Source organism: Archocentrus centrarchus, chromosome 6 (genome assembly GCF_007364275.1).
Source record: "Archocentrus centrarchus isolate MPI-CPG fArcCen1 chromosome 6, fArcCen1, whole genome shotgun sequence".
Taxonomy (NCBI): domain Eukaryota; kingdom Metazoa; phylum Chordata; class Actinopteri; order Cichliformes; family Cichlidae; genus Archocentrus; species Archocentrus centrarchus.
Window position 1 is genome coordinate 7,603,283 of NC_044351.1, and position 25,048 is coordinate 7,628,330.

At 40.9% G+C, this 25,048-nt stretch overlaps 2 protein-coding genes across 3 annotated transcripts in view; both read left to right on the plus strand.

The window, feature by feature from the left end:
• The window catches only part of LOC115782096 (GRAM domain-containing protein 4-like), a 33,134-nt gene extending 28,531 nt beyond the window's left edge, over positions 1 to 4,603 (plus strand). Inside the window, exon 19 of the mRNA XM_030732107.1 lies at positions 1,418 to 4,603. Coding sequence (XP_030587967.1) covers positions 1,418 to 1,525 — 108 coding nt within the window. The 3' untranslated portion in view covers positions 1,526 to 4,603. The remainder of the gene's footprint in view (positions 1 to 1,417) is intronic.
• Positions 4,604 to 7,049: 2,446 nt separating this feature from the next.
• On the plus strand, positions 7,050 to 24,064 carry gtse1 (G-2 and S-phase expressed 1). Of its 2 annotated transcripts, none has more exons than XM_030731867.1 (12): positions 7,050 to 7,163; positions 7,435 to 7,474; positions 7,563 to 7,620; positions 11,264 to 11,888; positions 15,746 to 15,907; positions 18,015 to 18,141; positions 18,972 to 19,340; positions 20,684 to 20,738; positions 20,902 to 21,102; positions 21,204 to 21,435; positions 22,143 to 22,259; positions 23,250 to 24,064. In XM_030731867.1, exons 2-12 carry the CDS (start codon positions 7,453 to 7,455, stop codon positions 23,334 to 23,336), a joined length of 2,055 nt encoding a protein of 684 aa, XP_030587727.1. In that variant the 5' UTR covers positions 7,050 to 7,163; positions 7,435 to 7,452; the 3' UTR covers positions 23,337 to 24,064. The 2 variants fall into 2 exon arrangements, with proteins under 2 accessions (XP_030587727.1, XP_030587728.1); XM_030731868.1 differs by having other exon boundaries at positions 18,018 to 18,141.
• The last annotated feature ends 984 nt before the right edge of the window (positions 24,065 to 25,048 follow it).

A 25,048-nucleotide genomic window follows, 5' to 3' on the forward strand; every position in this document is an offset into this window, starting at 1 on the left:
GAAAGCACATATTCACATATTTGCAAAGCCTACTGCTGAAGAAAAAAAAGCTTTTGCTGCTCTCTAGTTCCTTTAAATCTGCTTCTATTAAGAAATTTATACACAAGTTCCTGCAACTAACTGAACCCTGATATCAATGTTAAGCCACTGAAGGGTCCTTTAAAGGTTTTACTCATTTATAATCAAAGTTGTAACACTTTTTTTTTTTTTTTTTTTTTTTTTGCTTTGGTTGATTTGTAAGCAGCCTGTTGCTTAACCCTGTGAGGTCAAATTCATCACTGGTGACAACTCCAGCCCCCAACCTTAGCCCTACCTTTTGGAGACACAGTGTGGTTATATGGGAGAAAAAATGAAAGTAGTTTTTTATGCATGTCAGTTAGAAGGTTTTTTTTTTTTTGTCTTCTGACTGCTAAGGCAGTAAATGGAAAATCAAAAAAGGTAACAAAGAGAAAAACCCATCACTTACGTTATGAGTGTTGATGTGGCATAGTTTGTCCACCAGAGGGTAATGCTACAAACACAATAACCAGCTGAACCGAGCAGGCAGCATAAACGAGTACAACCTGTGACAATAAAACATGATTAGTTTTAAAATGTGTTATCATCTTAGTAGGGATGCATAAATAACTACACATAACCAATGTTAGAGAAATCTAGTTATGTTTCATGCATCTAAAAGAAAAATAGATTGGCAGACATCAGATTTTTAAATCAACAAATATCGGTATCGGTCTTAAAAATCTTATATTGGTCAGGCTCTAGAGATTAAGCTAGGCCATTGCTAGCATCTTGAAACACTCTGGCCTATTTCAGAGTAAAATTAAGTCACAATTCAGCCACAGTGCACTACCTAGTCCGTGCAGTTTGAGTTTTCCTTCAGCTTCAGCAGGAGTAAATCTACAATGGCCCTTTTAAACTGTGAGAAACTGTATCAGCTGTGGCTCATCTTTTGGATGCTCACCTCTTCCTCACCTTTCCTGTTCTTTGGGTGTCTCATCAATCTGCTGCTCTTAATCTCTTCTGCTCTCTCCTGTTCTGGTTGTAATGTATGCATTCATTCAGCATGTGCCAGTCAAACTCTGTTTAAATCTCTGCTGGATTTTTTTTCCCCTTCATTGAATAAACCACACTACTGTTTTACTGTATTAATTTTATCATAATGTTACATTTTATATAATTTTATATGTTTAATTGGGTTCTCTTTAGCCTCTTTTATGTCTTATGGAAATCTGATAAAGTTTTAGGTCATATTTATCCAAAAAAACAGTCTTTTTTTTCTTCTGTTGTTGACTTTGATGTTGCATAATAGAAATACTCACTTAAATAGCATCTACCTTAAAATAGTACTTAATGAGATGATTTAAGTAAAGAAACGTATCTTTGAGGCTGGCTCTAAGGTTCCTCTGTTCTGTTGCAGCCCCTGGTCTTTGGCGCGATGATGCACAGAGACGAAGCATTTGAAGCCATCTACACTCAGTACACAAAGATTGTTGCCATGGCTGCAGCCATCAAACCAGAGACATAGTAAGACCTTCACAATGGCCGCCTTAACCACAAACACTGAAATGTCTTTTGATGGCTGCTGACTTCAGTTTCAGGTGCTGGTCTTTTCTCGTCAATCACCCATTTAAACAATTCAGTGACAGTATATTAGTGATTGATATTAAATCAGCTGATTCCAACCAATCACTGATTTCTTGTCAGTATCAGATGGTCTGCTGCCAATCACTGTTTCTAAAAGGATTTAATAAAAGCATCCACAAATGAGAGCACTTTGCATTCTCTCTCTAAGTGTTAAGTCTTCTGTTTTTCATCCCTGCTGAGCATTTCAGTCATTTAAATTTCCTGTGCAGACTTAATATCAAGAGGTTCAATCCCTCCCATAGTTGTTAGCCTTTTATTGTGACAAATCTAGAATATCTAGAAAAATTCATTTTTTGTTCACATAGTAAAATCAGCAGGTGAGCTAAAATAAATTTTCACCTGCAGTTTGTCAGGTTTGTCATGTGACTGGTTGCAGGCTTCAGTTTACTTCCACAAAGGTATATAAAACTGGAAAGTTTACCACATTGTGTTTTTGTGCTGCAAAAATGAAAGCGATTAATAGAAAATTATAACAGAATAATAATTGAAGTCACTCATTAATCAAAACCACCAGTTTTTCTCAGTCTGCAGCTTTCCCAATATATTCTTTATTTGCTTTACTGTGTTTTTATCACTGTAAACTGAACATATTCAGGTTTGGACTGCTAATTACATAAAACATGACCTTTTGATTAGTGACACTGTGCACTCTTGAGAAACTGGAATGGATGTATTTTACTGTTTTCTAATATATTATGTATTGAACATTTCAACAATTGGAAAAAATGACTATGAAATTAAACTTAGAGGTAGACTTAATTTTGGCTTTGCTTACCAAAACATATTATTTGAGCTATAAACACTGACTGATGGATATCTGTCTACAGCAAGATTATCAGGAAGATGATGAAAAGCGGAACTTTAAAGAGTTGTTTTCATTGTTGGTCTGAATCAGACTCAATATTTTCCAGTTGTATAAAAAGAAAATAGTGGAAATGTCCATCAAATGTCTTACTCACAGTTCAAACCCCAAAATGTTCAGAGGAATAATGTCTTTATAGCTTCTTTCAAAAAGCATCTCACAAGAAATCCACATAACAAGGCAAACGTAGGTGGAGGGTTTCATTACTGTATATTACACTGTTGGCAAACAAATGAGTTTCAACCTCATTATTATTCATTAGTGTCTTCAGGGATTTGTAAAAACGATCATCATATGACTCTGTATTGTACTACTGCAACTAAGCCTTACAGTCAGTTATTATATTGTGTAAAGTGTTTGCATTCTGTATCAATGTTCAGCACTTATTTATTTTGAGATATGGAATTTAGTGTAAACCACAAAATTATGGTTTTCTTTTTGCTTAATTTGAGTTACTTTTACAATTAATAAGCCACGAATCTGAATCCCACAGGGGAGCTTCAAACATTACAATTGTATTTGTTTAGCATTCACTTTTCACCAAGCTTAAACTAAAATCAGTTAAAGCACTAAAAAAGCACTTTTTAAAAAAAAAATATTATCTCAAAGCTTTTGTTTTCTTATGACATTAAACATCTGAATAAAGTAATATATATTTTGGTTCATTATTTTATTTTGTGTTTTTTTAATTAAGCCAGATGTTAAAGTAAAGTTAAAGTTAATAGTTTGCAGTATATTTTATTTAATACTTGGATTTAATATTTTTTTTTTTTTTTTACATTTCAGATTTCAAACATTTTAATAATTCATTGGAGAAAAAAAGTCTCCAAAGCAAGCTGTTCTTTTACATAAACATAAATTCTGACAAATTTTAACAAATAAAATTGCTGTGAAGTAGAATATATCATTAGTTTTAGTACCTCTCAAAAAAAATTTTATTGCCAAATTATTGCTCTTTTGTAGTTTTCAGTATAGTTAAACGATTTTTACTGGTCTTTTTTTGCAAACTTTATACTGCTTGCTAATGCCATCATGCCTCAGCCAAATACTTTAAAAATTGTTTCCTGACTTTCTTTTTTTTTACTCTAAATGCCCTTCATTTTGTCTGCAGTTTGCTCGGGTTTAATTTTTGTTTTGCTGATGTCACTGTGAACATTTTTCTCTCCTCATGTTGTGTCTTTTGGATTTAAGAGTTTTATAAAATGGTCTCTTGTATGGATAGGTGTAATGTTTTTTTTAAATTTGTGTAATTTCTATTATTGAAATGTGATGTATATTATGTGTTTAAGTAAAATCAAATATGTTACTGTAACAGTGTGTGGTTGTTGTTTAGTGCAGTAACTGCTTCAGGCTGTAGGTGACATCACAGGTGTACCTAATATATTGGCTGGCCACTGGCATACCTAATAAAGTACCAGCCACTTTAAATTTAAGAAAAAAACATTTTGAAAACATGCAATACGTATTTGCAAGCTTTCACTGTGAAAAAGTGAGAGTTAAAAAAATTATTTTACACATTGAGCTCATTTTAACCCCATTTCATAGAGCTAATAATCCTGCGTAGTGCATTCTCTTTTCAAAGTCATCAGTGACACGAACCGTAATCCATTCAACTACAACACAATTCTTGCTCTTTAAACATTGACTAAAATATGTTTTCAGATAAGCTGCTAGGTCTAAGAACATATTAAGAGCTTATGGCAGCTGTGCAGTAAATAAAATGCAGTGACTTAGTGAATATCTCAGATCACAATTTAACTTCCTTGTCCAACACATTTATGAAGCCAAACATTTCTTCTTATTATCCAAATCAGGGTCCCAGTCAACTATAAATTAATGACTGTTCAGCTATAACAGAACAACTATGAATCAGTGTTATTCCAATGTCATTGTCATCACACTGTCAGGGTTCATCGGTATTTCGGTGTTGATCAGACACTTATCTGTGATTGAGATTTCAGTTTAAACTCTAATGATTTTCAGATGAAAAGTTCCTTTATGTTATTAACCTGACGCCAGTTAACATAATTAGTATCAAAATGTTTTCTGGCTGTTTCTTTTTACTACCGCTTTTCCAGACTTTTGTTGCCCACTCCCAACTTTTGAGATGTGTTTCAAAATAAGATAATATTTTTCATGAAACAGTAAAATGTCTCAGTTTAAACATTTGCTATGTTTTCTGTGTTCTATTGTGAATAAAATACAGGTTGATGAGATTTGCAAATTATTGCATTCTGTTTTTATTCAATTCAATTTCATTTAATTTCAATTTTATTTATATAGCAACAGTCGCCTCAAGGTGCTTCATATTGTAAGGTATGGACCCTATAATAATAGAAAAGATAAATAAAAGAAAATCCCAACAATCAAATGACTTCTATGAGCAAGCACTTAGCAACAGTGGGAAGGAAGAACTATGATTACTATGAGGTAATTAAGATAAGATGGGGCCTGAATATTCAAGACCTTGTATGTGAGAAGCAGGTTGTTAAATTCATTTCTAGATTTACATTAATAGGGAGCTAATAAAGAGAAGCCAGTATGAGAGAATATGCTCTGTCAGTGCTCTCGCTGCAGCATTGAAGGCTTTTCAGGAGCTTTTAGGACAACCTGATAATAATGAATTCAATTCTGGGAAATGTTGGGAATGGGAAAATTCCACAAGGTTTAGAAGTGTGTTTATAGGATTTTTTTTTTCTTTCTTTTTTTTAACCAGGTTGAGGTCGGGAGTCTGCAGGCCAGTCAAGATTTTCCACACCAAACTCACTCATCCATGTCTTTATGGACCTGCTTTGTGCATTGGTGTGCTGTCATGTTGGAGCAGGAAGGGGCCATCCCCAAGCTGTTCCCACAAAGTTGTGAACATGAAATGTTCTTTGTTTCGCCTTCAAATCATACTGTTGTCCTCCTCATTGTTTGCTTCCTCATTGAAGCCATCTGGTTTGAGGGCAATATCATTAGTCTCTGCTGCACACCCATCTATGTGCCGCTCTGGTCAAACTCTCCATCACTTGCATGATGGCATTCATGGTGGCTAAAGGTCTGCCACTGGCCTCAAAGTATGGTCATATATGGTATTACAGTCCAACAACAGGAACTCTTCATCAGTGTGTCAGACCAAATGTATCATTTTATGTAAATGTTTAAATGTTTCCTATATTTATTATTTTTAGCACTCAGTGAGTACATAGTTCTTACAGTGTTATCTTTACATTATTACTTGTTGACCAACACCTAAGTTGGAGCACTGACCCCCAGTAAAAGAGTACTAAGACAATTTTGACCCTCTTCAGACAAACCTGGATCAAGCAAATTTATCCTCTAATGCTTTTGGTCAGTGAAGTAAAATCTTAACACTGTTAACACTACTCTCCTCGTTTATCAAAATTTGATAAAGGACGACATCTTGGTCTGCCACCTGGATCCCTGTGAAGCAATAGGGAGTGCTACCACCATTTGTTCCAATAAGACAGGCATGCTGACTATGAACTGCATGACAGTGGTTCAGGCCTACTTTGCGGACCAATGACATAACAGATATGTAAAGGGGCCAGAGCCAGAACATATCCCTGCCAAGATTCTGGATGTGCTGGTCCAGGGCTTTGGGATCAACTGTGCCTACACCTCCAAGATTATGGTGAGCTGTAAAAAAATAGCAGTTGATTCAGGGAACTGGGTGAGCATCTGATCACTGCCTCCTGGATCAACTGCACAGAGCAGAGAACAGACAGGGAAACAGTGTTTTTCACCAGTTTCTTTTGTCACTAGAAATCATATTGGTGATTAATTTGTCTGACAGTTATTTCGGGATTAAATGATCAACAATGCAGCCTTGGGTATGTGACCCCCAAGTAGTCGCCAAGTAGATCTGCGTTATTGTGGCATAACAGATGAGTTAAAGTTATCCTTTGTTACTCTCCATATTCTTTCTCTGCTTTTAATTATTAGGAGGACCAGTAGCCACTGTATGGTGCCCACAAACCAATCATTAGCTCTAAGCTTTTGCCATGGTCATCAGCACAACTGAGAGGCTGGACAATAATTGATTTTTTTCTTTTGCATGAAATTGAAAGCAGTTTTGAAAGATTATTTTCCTATTTGATGATTGATATGACCTACAAAAGCAAATGAGACCATAAGCAAAATGAGTATTAACTTCTCTGTTGCAATTTTTTAATGCCTGAAGTGACTTCAGTCAAGTGCGACCTCATAATCTCACAATGCAGTTCTAAATCCCTCTACAAGACAGTGCCCCAGGCAAATAAAAAGGCATTTAACATTTATGTTTTAATAGAACAGTTCATGTCATGAAATATTTACATGCTGAAAATGGAAACCGGACAGAGTGTAGTAACAGATGTGGTCATTTGCCCTGTGATCAGAGGCATTATTAAATTTCTGTTACCTTTGTTGTGGTTTTTTATGTTGCTACATTTAGGTTGTTTTATTGGACACAGGCATTCATCTAGCTTTGGACTACAACCCCCACAACTCCGCCCAGGCCTCCGTCTGTCATAATCTTTAAACCAATGGCACAGTAGCTTTGAGTCGCGTGACCAGCATCGCAGCAGATTTGAATTGTTTGTGAAATTGTGTGCATTCGTGTCGTTGTTTGAATGCGAAGCAGAAAAGATTTGAGTTTTCGGAGGAACTAGAGGTTTGTATTTCAATTGTAATAGAACAGGTTCTCTGAGCAGGCTGCTGGGCCCTATAATGATCCAAAAATCATATTTAAATGGTTAGTTTTACGCTCGTGTTCGTTACCATTTGACATAAGTGGAGTGCTAAAGGGCTAATTTTAAAGTTAGCATGAGAATTGGAGAAAAGGTTCGTGTTTAAATTCACTGTCTTGTCAGTGTTGGTGTAAAATCTAGTGCTTTTTTAGTTTACTGTGAAAATATAAAGCTGCAGGTCTGATCTGTTTCCAGAGACGAACAAACTGCCGGATGGACTGTCGAGCTAACAGCGGTGAGTGAGCGTTGCCTGACCTGCAGACGTCAGACGTTTATATCGTGTTTTTAAGCGTTTCACCAACTATGATCGTGTCTCTGAGCAGATGTGTTCTTTCTCCCCGATGAGAAGTTTGACTTCGATGTTTCCTTGTCACCTGCGAGGTAAGAATCACACGAGAGTTTCTATGGCTGAACTTCAGTCACACACCGATACACACTTTTCTGTTATTTCTTCAATTGAATCTCCACACTATCATCAGATTGTCCGACTGCCGACATCCAGAAGACATGATTTAGATATTTGATCTTGCACTTGTAAGGTTCACGAGCAGCAGAGTGATTTATGGACTTTTCTTGCCCTGAATTTCAGGTGTGGGGTTAAAACAGTTTTGACGGAAATAAACAGGAAATGGCCAAGTTTTAATCTTTGTCAGTGAGTCACTGACCTGCAGGATTTAGTGCAAATGATTGAGACTGTAGAATTCAGAATTCCATAAATCTTACTTCTGACCAACACCACCTCATTTTAATAATAAAAAGTAAAAATAATGAAATGAAAACGCAACTGAAACTAGCAAAGCTATACTAAAATTCAAAATGAGATATGTTTAAACTATTAACAAGAATATAAGACTTTGGTAATGTAATGAGTTTTTTAACTCCACACATTTTCAGCAGGTTTTCGGTTTGTTGTCCATGCACTGTAGAAGAGTGAATCAAGTCTGTCTAAAACAATAGTCAAGAACCAAAATCAACAGGTTTTGATTTCTATATCTCTTGTATAATTCAGGGAAAGTGATAGGAGACACCTTTCACATTGCAAATTATTGTAACAGTTCCAAAACTGGGGTTGGGTTCATACATCTGTTTTTTCCTGGTTCAAAATCCACCCTGATGGATGGTCTACAAGTGGTTAAGGCAGTGGAAAATGTGCAGACTTCTGCAACAGGCCTGATCACTTAATCATGACTAGATCATGAACGTTATTTTGATGTTTCCAAGTTGCTTGAAATATCTTTATTGGTTACAGCGTTTACCAGATACTGTGGGATTGTAGTACAGTAAAGCAGATGTTGCAGTTTTCAGTCCTGGGTTTAAAATGTTACGCCCATAATGCTAATACAGCAATAAATCCCTTCAAATAATCTGGCGCTAGCCGTTAACCTTCATCCTGCTAATGCATGCATGGATTATTGATGGGAGTCCCTGGGGACCGCCAAGAATAATTTACTGTGAGAAGCAAGCATAAAGACAAAACCTTACCTAGGAGGCGTCCTGCTCAGATGCATGTACCACCTCTGTTGGCTCCTTTTGATGAAGAGTAGTGGCTCTACCCTGAGGCCTCCAGAATGACCAGGCGCTTACACTCTCTTTGGGTGGGGAAAAAAAACAAAACTAATTTCTGTTGTTTGTTTTGGCAATCTTATATTTTTCAGTCACATCTTGTGGCCATAGGTTAGGAACATAGATTGACTTGTAAGTCGAGAGCTTTGCTTTCACGCGAAGTTTCATTTTCGCCATGAGAGACCAATACAGCGTCTGCACCAGTCTGTCCATTAGTCTCTCGCTTCACTTTCCCCTCACTTGTGGGAAAAAAAAAAAAAAAAAAAAACTCCAAGATACTTAAACTCCTCCACTTGTGGCAGCATCCCTAACCTGGAGTGGGCAGTCCAACACTTTCCTGCTGAGAACCATGGCCTCAGACTTGGAGGTGCTAATTCTCTTTCAGCTGCTTCACAACTCAGCTTCTCAAGGTGGAGGTCACCACCTGATGAAACCAAGAGAACCACACAATCTGTAAAAAACAGAGATAAGATCTTGAGACCACTGAACCCAAATTCCTCCACCCCTTGACTATACCTAGAAGTTTTATCCATAAAATTTATGAGCAGAATCTTTGATGAAGGGCAGTCCTGGCAGAATCCAGTACCTACTAGGAACGAGTCTGACTTGTTGCTGGTGGTATGAACGAAGTTTAAGCTCTCACTGTTGTTGCACAGGGACCAGAAACAACTTAAAATAACATACTGCAGGCAGTTACAGCACACAATTTGCCCTGTCCATGCTGGCATGTGACAGAATGAACAAACAGTTGCTACCTTTCTGTCTGTGTTTTGGGACCAAAGGTAACACCTTTATCACATCAGTAGGTGGTATTAGCCTCGCTAAAAAAGAGGGTAATTGATGCTTGGATTAGCACCCGCAGTGTAGCAGTATCAGCTCTCTTTTTCATGTGTTATGACGAGGGCACGCCCCAGCTGTGTTAGGCCGATATGGTGATGTCTCCATTGTTTTGGTAACTTCCACTCTGGAAAGTTCCTTATTCAGACGATGAATGCAGCAATGGATTTATTCTTAAGAAGTACGCCTACTCTTGATACTGTGTAATACTTAATGTTTGCCATGGGTCATAAATTTAACTGAATAAATGGTTCTGTTTATTAAAACTGCATAGGTGGAATACTCGATGGTCTTTTAAAGGTACAGTGTATAATATCTCATGACTAGATGTCAGTAAATTCCAGTCAACTGAATTCTGTTTTTACTCCTCTCAATTCAAGAGCACAATCCCAGCTACAGTGGCTGTTGTAGGAGAAACAGCTCTGGCCGCTTAACCTGTTGTGAGTATAGGCTGTCAGCTGTTAATGTCAGGTGTCCATGTCTGTTTACCCTGGAGAGACTGTAACACATGTTGAAGGGAGTCTGATGCATGTCTGAGTGAGTGAAGCTCACTTCTGTCTGACAGCGATACTGAGGTGAGTTGAAACTGTCTCTGAAGTGGGTCTAACCTTAGACCAAAGGTAGGGAACTCCAGGCCTCGAGAGCCGGTGTCCTGCAGATTTAGATGTGTCCCTGATCCAGCACACCTGACTGGCATATAGAAGTCATTAGCAGGACTCTGGAGAACTTGACTGCAGACTGAGGAGGTAATTCAGTCATTTGAGTCAGGTGTGCTGGATCAGGGACACATCTAAAACCTGCAGGACACCGGCTCTCGAGGCCTGGAGTTCCCTACCCCTGCCTTAGACTCTGACACCTGGTGAATAAACTGTCATACAATGCGAGAATTAATCAAACTGTTTGTTAGAGGGAAAGTGTGATCTCCAAGCCGGACATTAGCTGGCATACTGTTTTAACCGGCTGATGTTTAAGGCAGCTCTCGTCAGCTGTCTGGAGAAAGGACGGCCGCATGTCTAATCAGCTGACAAGAAGTAATTGTGACAATATTTGCAGTCTATAAGCATGTTTATGCACGTTTTTGTGTGTTAGAGACCTGACTTCAGTTCAGGAGATGAGGATGAGGGAGGAGAGTGAGCAGTGGAGGAGGTGAAAGAGATGATGAAAATGTACGTGTACAAATGTTAAATGGTCATTCATAGTTTGAAAGAGCTAAATTAAAAGTAACTTATAAGGTCTAGTGTGTATGTTAGCCGGTCTCCAGCCACATCTATTAAACATGATTAGGCGGAACGGCGATGTTCATCTTGGCCACCTTATACAACACAGCCTGGCAATATAGTGCTTCCACAAGATGGCACCCACTCCCATGTATTTTTAATGTATTAATTCTAAGTTTATGAGAACTCATCAACTCTTTTATCCTTTGCGGTCATAATGAAACAGCAGTTTGTCCACATCACTTCTTTTATTTTAAGACATTTTATATTATTGTAAAATCGAATTATGTAGTCAAATAGTTGCCTCCATTCTTAACTTTTTGAAGGCAGTTTTTTTTTTTTTTTTAAATTTGTCAACACTTTGTTCCTCTTGGTTGTGTTCTTAGTGATGTCTCTGTGCTCTTCAGCTCCAGAGGTGATGAAGATGAAGATGAGGTGTTTGTGGGTCCTGTCAGGCATAAGGAGAAGTGTGTTTCTGCTAATGTGGGGTCTCCCCTCGAGGACCACGGCGTGACATGGAGCCCTCTGACTGGAGAACAGCTGGAGGCTGTGTGTCAGGAAGCCCATAGACTAGCAAGCCAGCTGCAAAGCACTGTACCACACAGCAAGGACACAGACACCACCAGTGTGACCATGGACACCATGACTGAGGGAGAGGAGTTTTTCCAGGATGCTGACACCAAACTTGGTCTGCTGACTCAGACCAACAGTGTGCTCAGCCCCATCAAACGGCAAACCTTCTGTGTGCAGGACAGTCCATTTAAGCAGCTCCCGCCTATTATCCAGCACCACCTGCAGAGAGGCAGTGGCTCCAACGCCACTGCAGCATCATCTACCCGCCCCACTTCCAAAGGCCGACCCAGCACTTCCAGCCCTGTGGCTGAGGCCAAAGCTCAGCCCAGGACGGCGTTGCGAGGGAAAGTTGCACTGGGTGTTGCTATTGTGCTGCCAAGTAAACCGACCATCCCAGTGACTTCCTCTTCAACCAGCAAGAGCAGAGTGGAAAAGACCAAACTGCAACCACCCAAAAGAGTAAGTTTTTTTTTTTTTTTTTTTTAAATTCACACGATATTTAGTTCATAAAAATAACCACAGGCTTAGTGCTGCTTTCTGAAGGCAGCCTTTGCTAATGGCCCTGGGGCTTTGTGTGGTGGTTGCATGTTCTCCCTCTGCTTGTTTTGGTTCTTTCTGAGTACTCTGGGGTCCTCCCACAGTCGAAAAACATGCGGTTAGTGGGGTTAGGTTAATTAGAGACTCTAAATTGCCTGCTGGTGTGAACGTGTGCATGAGTGGTTGCCCATCTCTCTGTTATAACCCTGTGACAGGTTAGTGAACTGTCTAGGGTGCAGCCCACCTCTCGCCCCATGGCAGCTAGGATGGGCTCCAGCCCCCTTGTAATGCTGTTTTGGAGCAGAGTGGATGGATGTTTTTGTGAATTCATCCAATCACTTCAAGGTGCTTTATATTGTAAGGTAATAAAGACCTCCCACCCCCACGAGCAAGCACCTGGCGACAATGGGAAGGAAAAACTCTTTTAACAAGAAGAAAGCTGTGGCAGAACCAGCAGCCCGCTGCTGTCACCAGTTGGGGTTGAGGGGAGGGAGAAGAGAGCAGAGAGAGACAGGACAAAAGACAAACTGTAGGAGAGCCAGAGATGAATAATAAAAAGTAAAAACATTTCAAAGACGTTGACAGTATTGTATAAATCAACACTTGCGTATCTTATTCTGTGGGAATTGACCTCAAAGTGACAAATTCACTAGTTTTATTACAAAGAGTCTTACACATTGCCCCCAATGTTGGTGATGGTGAACCTCCATCCATCCATCCATCCATTTTCTTCCGCTTATCCGGGGCCGGGTCGCGGGGGCAGAAGCCTAAGCAGAGAAGCCCAAGCTTCCCTCTCCCCAGCCACCTCCTCCAGCTCATCCGGAGGGACCCCAAGGCGTTCCCAGGCCAGCCGAGATACACAATCTCTCCAGCGTGTCCTGGGTCTACCACGGGGCCTCCTCCCGGTGGGACATGCCCGGAACACCTCACCCAGGAGGCGGCCAGGAGGCATCCTAATCAGATGCCCGAGCCACCTCAACTGGCTCCTTTCGATGTGGAGGAGCAGCGGCTCTACTCCGAGCCCCTCCCGGATGGCCGCACTCCTCACCCTATCTCTAAGGGAGAGGCCAGCCACCCTTCGAAGGAAACTCATTTCTGCCGCTTGTATTCGCGATCTTATTCTTTCGGTCACTACCCAAAGCTCGTGACCATAGGTGAGGGTAGGAACGTAGATCGACCGGTAAATCGAGAGCTTCGCTTTTACGCTAAGCTCCCTCTTCACCACGACGGACCGGTGCAGCGTCCGCATCACTGCAGAAGCAGCCCCGATCCGCCTGTCGATCTCCCGTTCCCTTCTCCCATCACTCGTGAACAAGACCCCGAGATACTTAAACTCCTCCACTTGAGGCAAGAACTCGTTCCTGAGCCGGAGATGGCACTCCACCCTTTTCCGGCTGAGGACCATGGCCTCAGACTTAGAGGTGCTGATTCTCATGCCAGCCGCTTCACACTCGGCTGCGAACCGTTCCACTGCGAGCTGGAGGCCCCCCCGTGATGAAGCCAACAGAACCGCATCATCTGCAAAAAGCAGAGATGAGACTCTGAGGCCACCAAGGAAGAAGCCTTCCGCCACCTGGCTACGCCTAGAAATTCTGTCCATAAAAATTATGAACAGAATCGGTGACAAAGGGCAGCCCTGACGGAGTCCAACACCCACAGGAAACAAATCCGACTTATTACCGGCTATACGGACCAAGCTCTCACTGTGGTTGTACAAGGACTGAATGGCCCGCAACAATGGGCCAGACACCCCATACTCCCGCAGAACCTCCCAAAGAACACCCCGAGGAACACGGTCGAATGCCTTCTCCAAGTCCACAAAGCACATGTAGACTGGTTGGGCAAACTCCCACGCACACTCGAATATCCTTGAGAGGGTAAAGAGCTGGTCCAGCGTTCCACGACCAGGACGAAAACCGCATTGTTCCTCCTGAATCCGAGGTTCGACTAACGGACGCACCCTCCTTTCCAGCACCCTGGCATAGACCTTACCGGGGAGGCTGAGGAGTGTGATCCCCCGAAAGTTGGAGCACACCCTCCGGTCTCCCTTCTTAAAGATGGGGACCACCACCCCGGTCTGCCAATCCAATGGCACTGCCCCAGATCTCCACGCGATGTTGCAGAGGCGTATCAACCAAGACAGCCCTACAACATCCAGAGCCTTCAGGAACTCAGGGCGAATCTCGTCCACCCCAGGGGCTCTGCCACCAAGGAGTTGTTTAACTACCTCAGTGACCTCACCCCCAGTGATGGTCAAGTCATCCCCCTCATCCCCAGACTCTGCTTCCACTACAGAAGGCGTGTCAGTGGGATTCAGAAGGTCCTCGAAGTATTCCTTCCACCGTCCGACTATAGCCTCAGTTGAAGTCAGCAGCACCCCCCCCCCCGCACTATAAACAGTGTGAGTGAAGCACTGCTTTCCCCTCCTGAGTCGCCTGACGGTTTGCCAGAATCGCTTCGATGCCGTCCGAAAGTCTTTTTCCATAGCCAGTCTTTTTCCATATGGTGGTGGTGAACCTCTGTTTCTATAATTCCACTATAGAAACAGTGGATCAATTTAATGATATGGTTCATTAAAAAGCAGGTGCGGCACCTGTTTTGTTTCTCATATGACAAAAACTCAAACCTATATGTGACTATCTCACATATAGAAAACATACAAAATGTTTAAACTGAAAAATATACCATTGTTAAGAAAAGGGGTAGAGTTAATTTTGTATTTGATGGCAGCAACACTTAAAAAAGTTTGGACAGGGCCGTGCTTATGACTGTGTAGCATCCCCTCTTCTTTTAACAACAGACCACAAATGTTTGGAAACTGAGGAGACCAGTCTGCTGAAGTTTTGGCAGAAGAATATTGTCTCATTCTTGTCTGATACAGGATTCTAGCTGCTCAGCTGTCCTTGGTGGTCATTGTTTTTCTTTTTCATTTCATGATGCGCTAAATGTTTTCAGCTGGTGAAATATGGACTGCAGACAGGCCAGTTCAGCTGGACTGTCCAGTTATGAAGCCATAGCTGCAATACACAGTTTAATTTCAATTTTATTTATATAAAATAAATAAAATTGATATGGCACCATATCACAACAGTTACCTTAAGGGGCTTTATATTGTAAGGTAAAGACCCTACAATAATTACAGAGAAAATCCAACAGTCAAAATGAGCAAGCACTTGATGACAGTGGGAAGGAAAAACTCCCTTTAACAGGAAGAAACCTCCGGCAGAACCAGGCTCAGGGAGGTCATCCGCTGTGACCGGTTGGGACTAATGGGAGAGAGACAGGCCAAAAGGTACACTGTGGAAGAGTTTAGTATTGTTTTGCTGAAATATGCAAGGACAGTGAATAGAGACAGGAATGTGGGGAGAGAGATTAGAGGAAAGGGTCACAGGTCAGATGTGAACCTGGGCTGAAAGCTCCTGCTCCTGTTTTAAAAAGGTAAGGGCATCCCAAAGCTTGTTTCTGTAATTATTAGGAAACAGATTAGTATTTGGACCTTCCCAGAATAACCTGAGCTTACACAATCTTTTAAGACTTATTAATCACCAGTAGCAGGACTCGACAGCTGAATGGAGCAAAAATATTCAATTAAACTGGTTCCAAACCAAGGAGCAAGTGGTTATGTACAAACACAAGCAGAAATACAACCAGATTGCTTTGAAATTTTTCCCCCTTTTGTTTTTTGTGAATAGTTTGGTAAGAAGTTGGCTGTTGGCTGGAAATGACCTACTCCCCCATCAACAGACCAGTGATGTCAGCCTTTTCATTTCCTGTTTCAGGCTGCGGGTAGTTGGAGGAGAAGCCCATCTTCTTGTCCTTCTAGCAGGCCAGAGTCCTCAGAGGATTTGTTCTCTGATTCGGCAAGCGTGGCCTCTGACATCAGTGATTCCTCCCTCAACTCAAGTCTGTTGGGAAAACGCACATTGGCTCTGCCCACCAAGGTAAAAGAAAAGTCTACATTTCCAAATTGTTCAGTGCAGTCTTCTCTGATTGGGAGAAACATTTGGTTAATTCTCAGTGCTATAAATCTGAGTTTAGCTCTCACCTTCTACATGAAATTTACAGAACTGAAGTGCTTTGATTACAGCAGTTGAATTGAGTTATGAAGAAGCACCTTTTAGACGATTGCTTTATGGTATTTTATGGTATTTGTTTTAAATGTTGTTTTGTTATTTTTTTAAATGTTTTTATTTATTTATTTTTATTTTATTTTTATTATTTAGTATAGTCCTTGGGATTATAGATCTTGTACAGCACTTTGGTCAATGTCGTTGTTTTAAATGTGCTTTATAAATAAACTTGACTTGACCTGAGTCTACAGTAAATAAGATCTGAACTGAAAGTTTTCTGTCATGTTTCACTTGGCCTTTTTTTGAGAATTATTGGTAAAATTAGGTGGTAAATGGACTAGTTCTTGTATAGCACTTTTCTACTCTAGCTGAGCAGTCAAAGTGCTTTGAAATATAATTTATATTTACAATTATTAAAGGTACAGTGTGTATAATCTCACCACTAGAGCTCAGTAGATTGCAGTCAGTTCTGTTTTCTTTAGCACACTTGTTATTGCTGTCAGCTGTCCAGAGTGTTGCATGTCCAAGCTGCTGACAATAAGTAATTGTGCCAATAATATATAAGCTAGAATAAATAAGCATGTTTATGCACGTTTGTGTGTTAGAGCTCTGACTTCAGTTCAGGAGATGAGGCTTGAGGTGAGCATCAGTTTGTTGGAGGATGTAATTATGCACTAATCAGTGTATATTTTAGTAACCTTTTTTCTGCTGAACCTCAAATAAGTCCTGTAACTTTAATTATTAATAAATTTTTAGTAATGGTTGATAATTATCACAGTCCCTCCTTTAATACTTTTAACAGGAAAGGAAAGACCTCTTATAATACCATAACAAACCCAGTACAATGTCTGTAGTGGGCAAACAAATGTTAGATCTGACCCATGGACTGCATATAAAAGATAAAAGCATGATATCACCTATTTATTTTGGACATTACCGTATTTTTCGGACTATACGTCGCTCCGGAGTATAGGTCGCACCAGCCAAAAAATGCATAATAAAGAAGAAAAAACATATATAGGTCGCACTGGACTATAAGTCGCACTTTTTTTGGGGGGGGGGGGTTGATAGAATCCGAGACTCAGAGCACAAATTCCATCTTGAACGGCAATTTAAAATAATAATGGATTAAAGAACAGGACGAACACGGTTACGCCTACGTTATGCTAACGTAGCACATTCAGCTACATGACGCACAACGAACACGTGTTCGGTATTGTAACGTTGTAAACACACTTCCAAAGTCGGCGATATTCACAACAAAGGTCGTCTTTATTAACAGAAAAACAGCTGCTGTAGGCCACAGCCACGCCAACCACAACTACAACAGCGGAACAGCAACACACACACAGGCAAGCTCTCGGTCTTTTTCTCTCTCTCCATGCTGCCTTCACGAACCTCCCGAACAGTCCGAAATCCCACAACATCAACACGCTCTCTAACTAAGAGAATCGCTACAGTATGTTAACGTAACATTAAGTTATTCAGATAACCATAGCATAAAGAACATACTAACAAGTTAACCAAACCATCAATCCATTGAATTCTTCATCCTCGGTGTCACTTCTAAACAACTCCGTACACTCCGTAGACGAAGCGCCGCTTCCTCTTCTGTGTCGCGTTAGTCAGACTCGTCGTCAGCTGCAGTTCCAATTATTCCAGCCTTTCTGAATCCCAACAGGATGGTTTGTCACTGAAGCCCATGTTTTCTTGATCCATCCAATGACTTTCAGGAAAGTTGGGTGGCGCATTCTCCCAGTTGCCGTTAAGCTGTGCTCTCCATCCACTGCGCCCACAGGTTACGCAAGACTGCCTTAAAGCTGCAGTTCACGGAGATGTCAAGTGGCTGGAGTATTTTGGTTCATGTGTTATAAATGTCACATATACGTCGCTCCGGAGTATAGGTCGCACCCCCAGCCAAACTATGAAAAAAAGTGCGACTTATACTCCGGAAAATACGGTATGTATTTTCTTCCAGCAGAGTGGAGTGAGAAACCTGTCAGGTGGGAAGGCACTGCCTCTTCAGACCAGGAGAAAGAACACATCCTCGTCTTCCTCATCTGTATCGAGCTTCAACTCCAGCATATCACTTTCCCCTGCTAAAGGTATGCTCACTGCTAAATGCCAACAGTAGCCACATCTATATGTGCATAGGTACTATAGTAATAGTAATATTAGAACAAAGTAAATGTTTCCTCTAATATAATTCAAAAAGCTAAATGTTGATATAATCATTTCATGTAAGGTCATTCAGAAAAAGATTTACAGTAGAGAAATGTCCTCCTACTGAAAAGAGTTTATTTATATTATACACTCTGTACTAAGTTACGGCTCCTTTTATCCTGAATTACTGCATCAGTGCTGCATGACTTTGAGGCAATCAGCATTGTGGCACTGCTGAGCTGTTACTGAAGCCCAGGTTGCTTTGTTAGCAGCCTTGATCTTGTTTCTCAGCATCTTCATACAAAATACCCCATCATTGTCTGTGTTAATGTCAAACAGGTCCATTAATTGGTAGGGTGCAGAAGCTAAGTCCTGCTAGAAAAGAAAATCTGTATCTCCATAAAGCTTGTCAGCAGATGGAAGCATGAAGTACTCTAAAATATACTACATTGACTTTGTACTTAGTAAAACACAATGCACCATCACCAACAGATGGCATGACATCCCAAATCATCAGTGCAGAAACTTTTAATTGGGTTGGAGTAAATTTCAGTCTGATCGCACAAGGTGCTCCGTGGAACTTTTCAACTAGCTTAGATTAGTGTAATCAGCACTAGCTGGTACTAGGCTGCTAGCCCGAAAATGATTTGAGGTCTGACCTGAATGTGTAAGTGCAAAGTCTTTATTTGGGTGGATGACGGCTTACAGATTTACTGCACAGCTAAAGGGCTAACCAATAATTAGCCTGCTTTCATCATATATTTATCATCAGGCAAACTGAACTCTTCCGTGAACCGGAGTGTGAGCAGCTCCACTGGCCCTGCCCCCCGCAATGTGAACAGTCTCAGCAGGCCACGCCGGTCCACTATCTACAATGCTGTAGAGTCAGTGTCCTCCACAGCTGCCGGCCGCCGCTCACTATCCACTCAGGCCAAGAAGCTGTCTGAGGCAGAGTGTATCAAAGATGCAAGATCCACTCCTCAGAAGAGAGCTGAAGCCACGCCCTCCAAGAGATCTGCCTCCAGCCTCACCAACACCTCCACAAGCCGGCTGCAGAGCGGGCTGAAGGCCAAACCTAAACCTGAGGCTGTGGTCCCACCTACTCCCACCACAGGAGGCAAAGGAGTCCGCCATACAAATGGTGAGAGAGCGATGATATCAGAGATGGTATTTTAATGTTTATTCGATCATGAGTTAATATAGCAAATAATTAACTAGCATCTAACTTGGGTTTTAGTGCTCATAAATTTAAACTGCCTTTTGAGTTCAAGTTGGCTCTCTTTCTGGAACAGAAAACTTCATCTCAGGGTCAACAAACCCAGTTTTGTTTGTTTAGTTTTTGTCTTTTCCCCTTCACTAAACCTGGTTTGTGGAAATGGGCCCAGCCCACATATTTAAAATCAGTGACGTCTCCCACCACGGTAGAGAGTCAGTGCAGTCCTATAAATTGCACTCTACTTTTTCTCTATCATTCTTTGGTAAATTAAGGCAAACCAAAAGTGAGAATATCATAGCTATGACAAAATTTGTCACAACTGTTGGCACGCACCTCACCTTGGTGTGAATTTAAGCTTGTTGTGCACCTTTTGAATTTTGTAACCTGGAACATAGTACACTTGTCTCGTCAGACCGACAATCATGTCAATCATTTAGTTTGTGATACAGCAACACCTTTTAATCAGAGTATAGCATCAATTCAGTTAAACATCTGGGATATTGATCTGGTCACTTAAGTAGCAGATGGGGTTATTAATTGGTTTCAGCTTTGATGTTAATGAAATTAATAGGTACACTAGAGGAGCAACAATGAGACAACCTCCAAAACAGGAGTGGTTTTACAGATGAATGGAACTTATTTTTCCCCTCTTCATCTTTTCTGACTTGTTTTTGCTAGTTTTGCATTTAGATAGGGTCAGTGTGACTCCTGGTAGAAGAGACCCTACAGAGCTTGCATAGATGATCCAACTCCTCCAGGATGGCAGATCAATATGTGCCATTACCAGAAGGTTTGTGTCTCTCAGCACAGTCTCGAAAGCAGCCTCATGTGTCAAGAGCATGCAGGCAGTTCCTGAAAGATGAAGGAATTGATGCCATTGGCTGGCCCCCACACTCACCTGACCTAAATACAAGTTATGTTTCAGTCCATCTGACGCTGCCAGGTTGCATTTCAGACTGTCCAGGAGCTCAGTAATGCCCTGGTCCAGTTCTGAGAGGAGATCCCCCAAGATACCATTCGCAGTCTCATCAGGAGAATGCCCATTGTCATGCAGTCCATATGAGTATAGAAGGGATTGTCTCATCGGGGTTTTCTCTTTTTGTCAGGTGTTTGCAATATAAAGCACCTTGAGACTGTTGTGAATTAGATCCATATAAATAAAGCTGATTTGAATTTAAATCTTTTGGAAAAAATGAAAGCAAGATTTTCAGCTTGTGTGTTTGATTCTCTGACACATCTGTCTCTCACTGTCTTTGTGTTGTCTCCAGAAATCTCGAAGGTGTTGAAGCCAAAGAGGCTGATATCACTTAACGGCATGGACAGGTAGATGGCATCACACTCAGAATTCCTGATGTTGATAAATCTGTCTTTGTGTTCTTTGTCCTCTACTCCCCCAGTCTTGGATCAGGGGGTTGTTGGAGCTGAATTCTACCTGGTAAGTGTGTGTGTGACACAGTGACGCTGTAAACTCGTTCCTCTCCTATAGTGTTCCTCAAAAGCCATCTACTGGTCCAGTGACACCCTCTATTAGCTGCAAGTCTCTGCCTACAAAGGCACGGCGCCCCTCTGCCCTCCCTACCCCGGTTAGACGCAAGGCTTCACTCATTCCCTCTGCAACGCCCAAACCACCAGCCATCTCTGATCATGTCCCCACCCCCAACTCGTGTACAAAGTGGCACAGCTGTAGGTGAGATGCTTTAAACTGCATTCCAATTGGTCCTGCTGCAGATCACCTGGTTGTTCCAATGACTTTACATGCAGAAGTATCACTCCCTTTGTTTTGTGTAGCCCCACCCTCAAAGACACACGAGTGGAGGAGGAGGAGCATGTTGCGGCACCTGACATCCAGCCCTTCTGTCTGGATGAGGAGGAGCCCCCTACCACCACGCCCTCAAACACACAACAGACTGACCAGTCGGAGCATATGGATGCTGGAGCACTGATTCTGGATGAGTCGGCACCAAGTCGAAATCTGATTGAACTGGAACCTACAGAGGAGAACAGCAGCAAGAGACAGGAGGTCAGAGGTCGCACAACTGTCCATTCAACTGACATTTGTTTTTGTTTTTTAATACTTAATGAAGTTATGCAACATTTTATCATCAGACTTAGTATTTTTTGTCTGACAGAATATACATAAGCACAGGTCAAATTATCAGTATTTTTCTGATTATTGAATCCTCATAACAGTGGGTATATATCCACATGAGAAATGTATAAATGTCTGAAAATGCGTTTGAGCAAAATGCTTAAATGCATTCTCATTTCATATCAGTTCTCTTCAGCATGGTAATTTTTTTCTATAACCAAATTTGAGCATATTTATCATAGTTACATCATAGGGATATATCATAGTTTCATTAGTAGAACTGCACCAGTTTAATGTCAGTGGCACAGAGCATGAGTCTCTAACCTGTACCTTTAGAACAATATGTAGCCTTTTTGCCCATCTCCAGTGGCTCCCTGGGGCTCTGAAAATGATCTTAATTTTGCTGAACCTTGAGTGTTAAGGCTATCATGGATTAACATCTTATATCATAAGATAGGTCTCCCTTTTAAACATATTTCAATACCAGGTCATCTTCTAGACGTGGTTCTTTCTGGGTTAAAATCATTTTCTGATATTAATTCCCCACACTCAAAGTACAGGTTGATTTCCTGAGTCTGATCAGCTGAATCCCTCAGAGGAACCTCAAAGATAAGAATCACGCTCTTTTCTTTCCTCAGGTTCTCCTTGTGGATCTTCCACCCCCGACTCTGTCCCCTCAAGAGAAGCTGCTCATTGACTTGACCAACACGCCTGACCTGATCCGGACCAATAATAAGACCTGCAATGGAACTCAGGTAACGAACACCTCACCGGGGTATATCCAGACTCCTGCTGAATCCTTTAACCTATTTAGTTCTGGTATTTTACACACTACGGTGTATTGGGATATTTTTAATTGGAATTTGAAGGGAATCATTAATAGTACTTTCAGCAAAATGTACGACGGAGTATTAGGGCCACATTTAGAAAAAAAAAATCGTGCATTTTGAGAATAAAGTCCAAATACTATTTCGAGAAAAAAGTCAGTCGTCATTTCAAGTCAAATAACAGCCACGGCTGCTATACCCTCTACAAAATGCCTTGGGTAGATGAAACAACTTGATCAGCTGTCTTAGGGGCTCTACACACGGGAAGCGACGTCGCTCCCTCTCCATTCATGGAACTTCTGCGAAGCGATTGTGGCATCCTTGCACAAGTTCCATAGGAAATGAATGGAGAGCGAGCGACGTCGCTCTCCGTGAGGCGAGCCCCTTATAATATAATTTTTCTCACCTAAATTAAAGCACAAACTTCTTGGGTGATCTTTACCACACAGCAGGCTAAATTATTTTCAGATAATTCCTGCTTTCAGCTGCTCCCTCGCCACGAGCAGATAGCTCCACATGTTTGATTTTTTTTTTCATGCTGTATGCCTTTTCTGACCAGTGACCTTTGACTTGCTAAGTGAATCTGATAATCACTGCCCCGTTGTAGGCATGAATAATTCCTGTAATAATAATTCAAAAGGCACAAGCACAGACAAGAGACCCAGTTTGGTGACTGTAGTAAACAAAGGTGAAGCCTAACAGTCACAGCTGCCTTTTGAGATCATGTCAATCAAAGCAGCTATGCCTTAAGTCCAGTGTCTGGATTTGTAATTAAAAAGATTTTAGATGAGGGGTTTTAAATCGATGCTGTATCAGGAGATTTATTTCACTGTGAAGCTGTTAGTTTGTTTTGCCCCTTTGCTGCTTCAGGTTTCAGTAACCAAAGCCAGCTCTGTAATAGTGTGTTTATGTTTTCAGCTGATTGATTTGAGCTCTCCGCTTATCAAGTGGAGTCCTGAGGACAAGACTGAGAACACTGCCCCTCTCATCAACCTCTCCTTCTGAGCCTCATCTTCAAGTTGGATCTCTGCAGACTACTGGACTCACCACCTTATTCTCTTCAAAAACTCTTAATAATCCAACTGATTCAGAGTTTCTAATCAGTTTCTTTCCTAAAGCAGAGTATTATGTTTTACATAAAAGATTCTGAAGTTTCTCTGCACCTGATTGTACTTTTAGTCTTGATTGTGCTGCTTATTGTTGAATAAATCTTGTTAATGTCACTGTAAACACTCATGTGCTTCTGACTTTCTAAGCTTATTTTAAGACAAATGATTTAAACATTTTCACTGTTGATTTAGATCAAGTTTGCTGTGAGTCCAGAGTCAAAGGTGAAGATGGTTTGTTTTGAATTGAAGTCCAAATTGAGCTGCATTAAAACCTGCAGAGTAAGTAGCTGCCAGCAGGACAGTGTTTCACCATCAGTGAGGAGTTCTTTGAGCTGCAGTTTGACAGGATTGTCACTGGGCTGGCAGACATGGAGTCTTACAGTACGTGGCCACACATGAAGCTGTGGAACGGTGACGTCCGCCTCGGCCGCTCTGTTCAAGGTGTTGGGGCAACATGGCGGCTTCCGCAAAGCTGTGCCCGCTTCTGTTTATTTTTAATGGATTAATTCTGAGTTTGAGAATGCATCAGTTTGTTACACGAGGTAATTACGTACTAATCAGTGTATGTTTGTGAGTAAAACATTTTTTTTGTTTTTGTTCGCCCAATAAATAACCTCAAATGTCTAACTACTTTTAACAAAGCAATGTTTAATTTCAGGCTGGAATTGAAGGAATTTAAATAAGAGCGTTGCTGCTTAAGCCTTTAGGTTTCTGTGTGTTAGAACAGGAATGACAAAACAACGGAGTCCGATTATTAAATTTAATAAAGCCATTTCAAACAGGTTTACAGAGTACTCTGGTTCAGAATTGTCAGCGCTGCCTAATGTAGCCAGTCGGTGCAGCTTCACACAAGTTTGACACCGCTCTCTCTCTATCTTCAACTTTTATACACAGACTTCGACACATCTTCAAAGGTCACAGTTGAAAATGAGTAAAAGAAAACCATTTAATTAACTGCCACTGATTTAATAACGTGGGGCCACAGATGTTGATGTAGGGAAGTGGGACACACATGCGTGTGTGTTTTCACACACAAGAAATCTCATAGCATTAATACTATTGCAATATGTCACTGTTAGTGGGCTAGAGGTTAAAATATTACTAATCCATCTCTATAGAGTTTGGACATCAATTCACATTCTGTAACTTGTATGTATGATAGGGAAATGCATCCTTTCCTCTAAAACTCTGATGTTACTAACTTCTTTTTATATATATATATATATATATATATATATACACTTTTGTTTAAAACTTAAAAATTTTACACCATTCTTCTGTTCCTTCTGCTAACTACATTTAGGCACTCAAAGTTTCGAAATTACGTAAAATAACATGGAATATACACCATAAGTTGGCTGTATTGTGCAATTCAAATTTCTTTTAACATAAAGCTTCAACTGAAGCAAGATGAGGTGTTGCAAGCCTGACAGAAAAACATGCACCTCCCTTTTTCATTTTAATTCTGTTTGTACAGAGCAAGAAATTTCAGTGGAAGTGCAACTTTCTTTTTCTTTTGGTCAAAAAGTCAAATGTCAGATCACCAGAATCATGCGAAAGCCAAGGGCTCATTGGACCTCTGCTTTATCCCCCGATCCAACATTTTTT

Excerpts from the sequence above, each read along its gene's own strand:
- gtse1 (XM_030731867.1), top strand. The coding sequence starts at position 7,453 with ATGGACTGTCGAGCTAACAGCG. Across the intron at positions 20,739-20,901 it reads TCACTTAACGGCATGGACAG|TGTTCCTCAAAAGCCATCTA; the intron begins GTAGATGGCATC and ends CCTCTCCTATAG. Across the intron at positions 21,103-21,203 it reads ACAAAGTGGCACAGCTGTAG|CCCCACCCTCAAAGACACAC; the intron begins GTGAGATGCTTT and ends TGTTTTGTGTAG.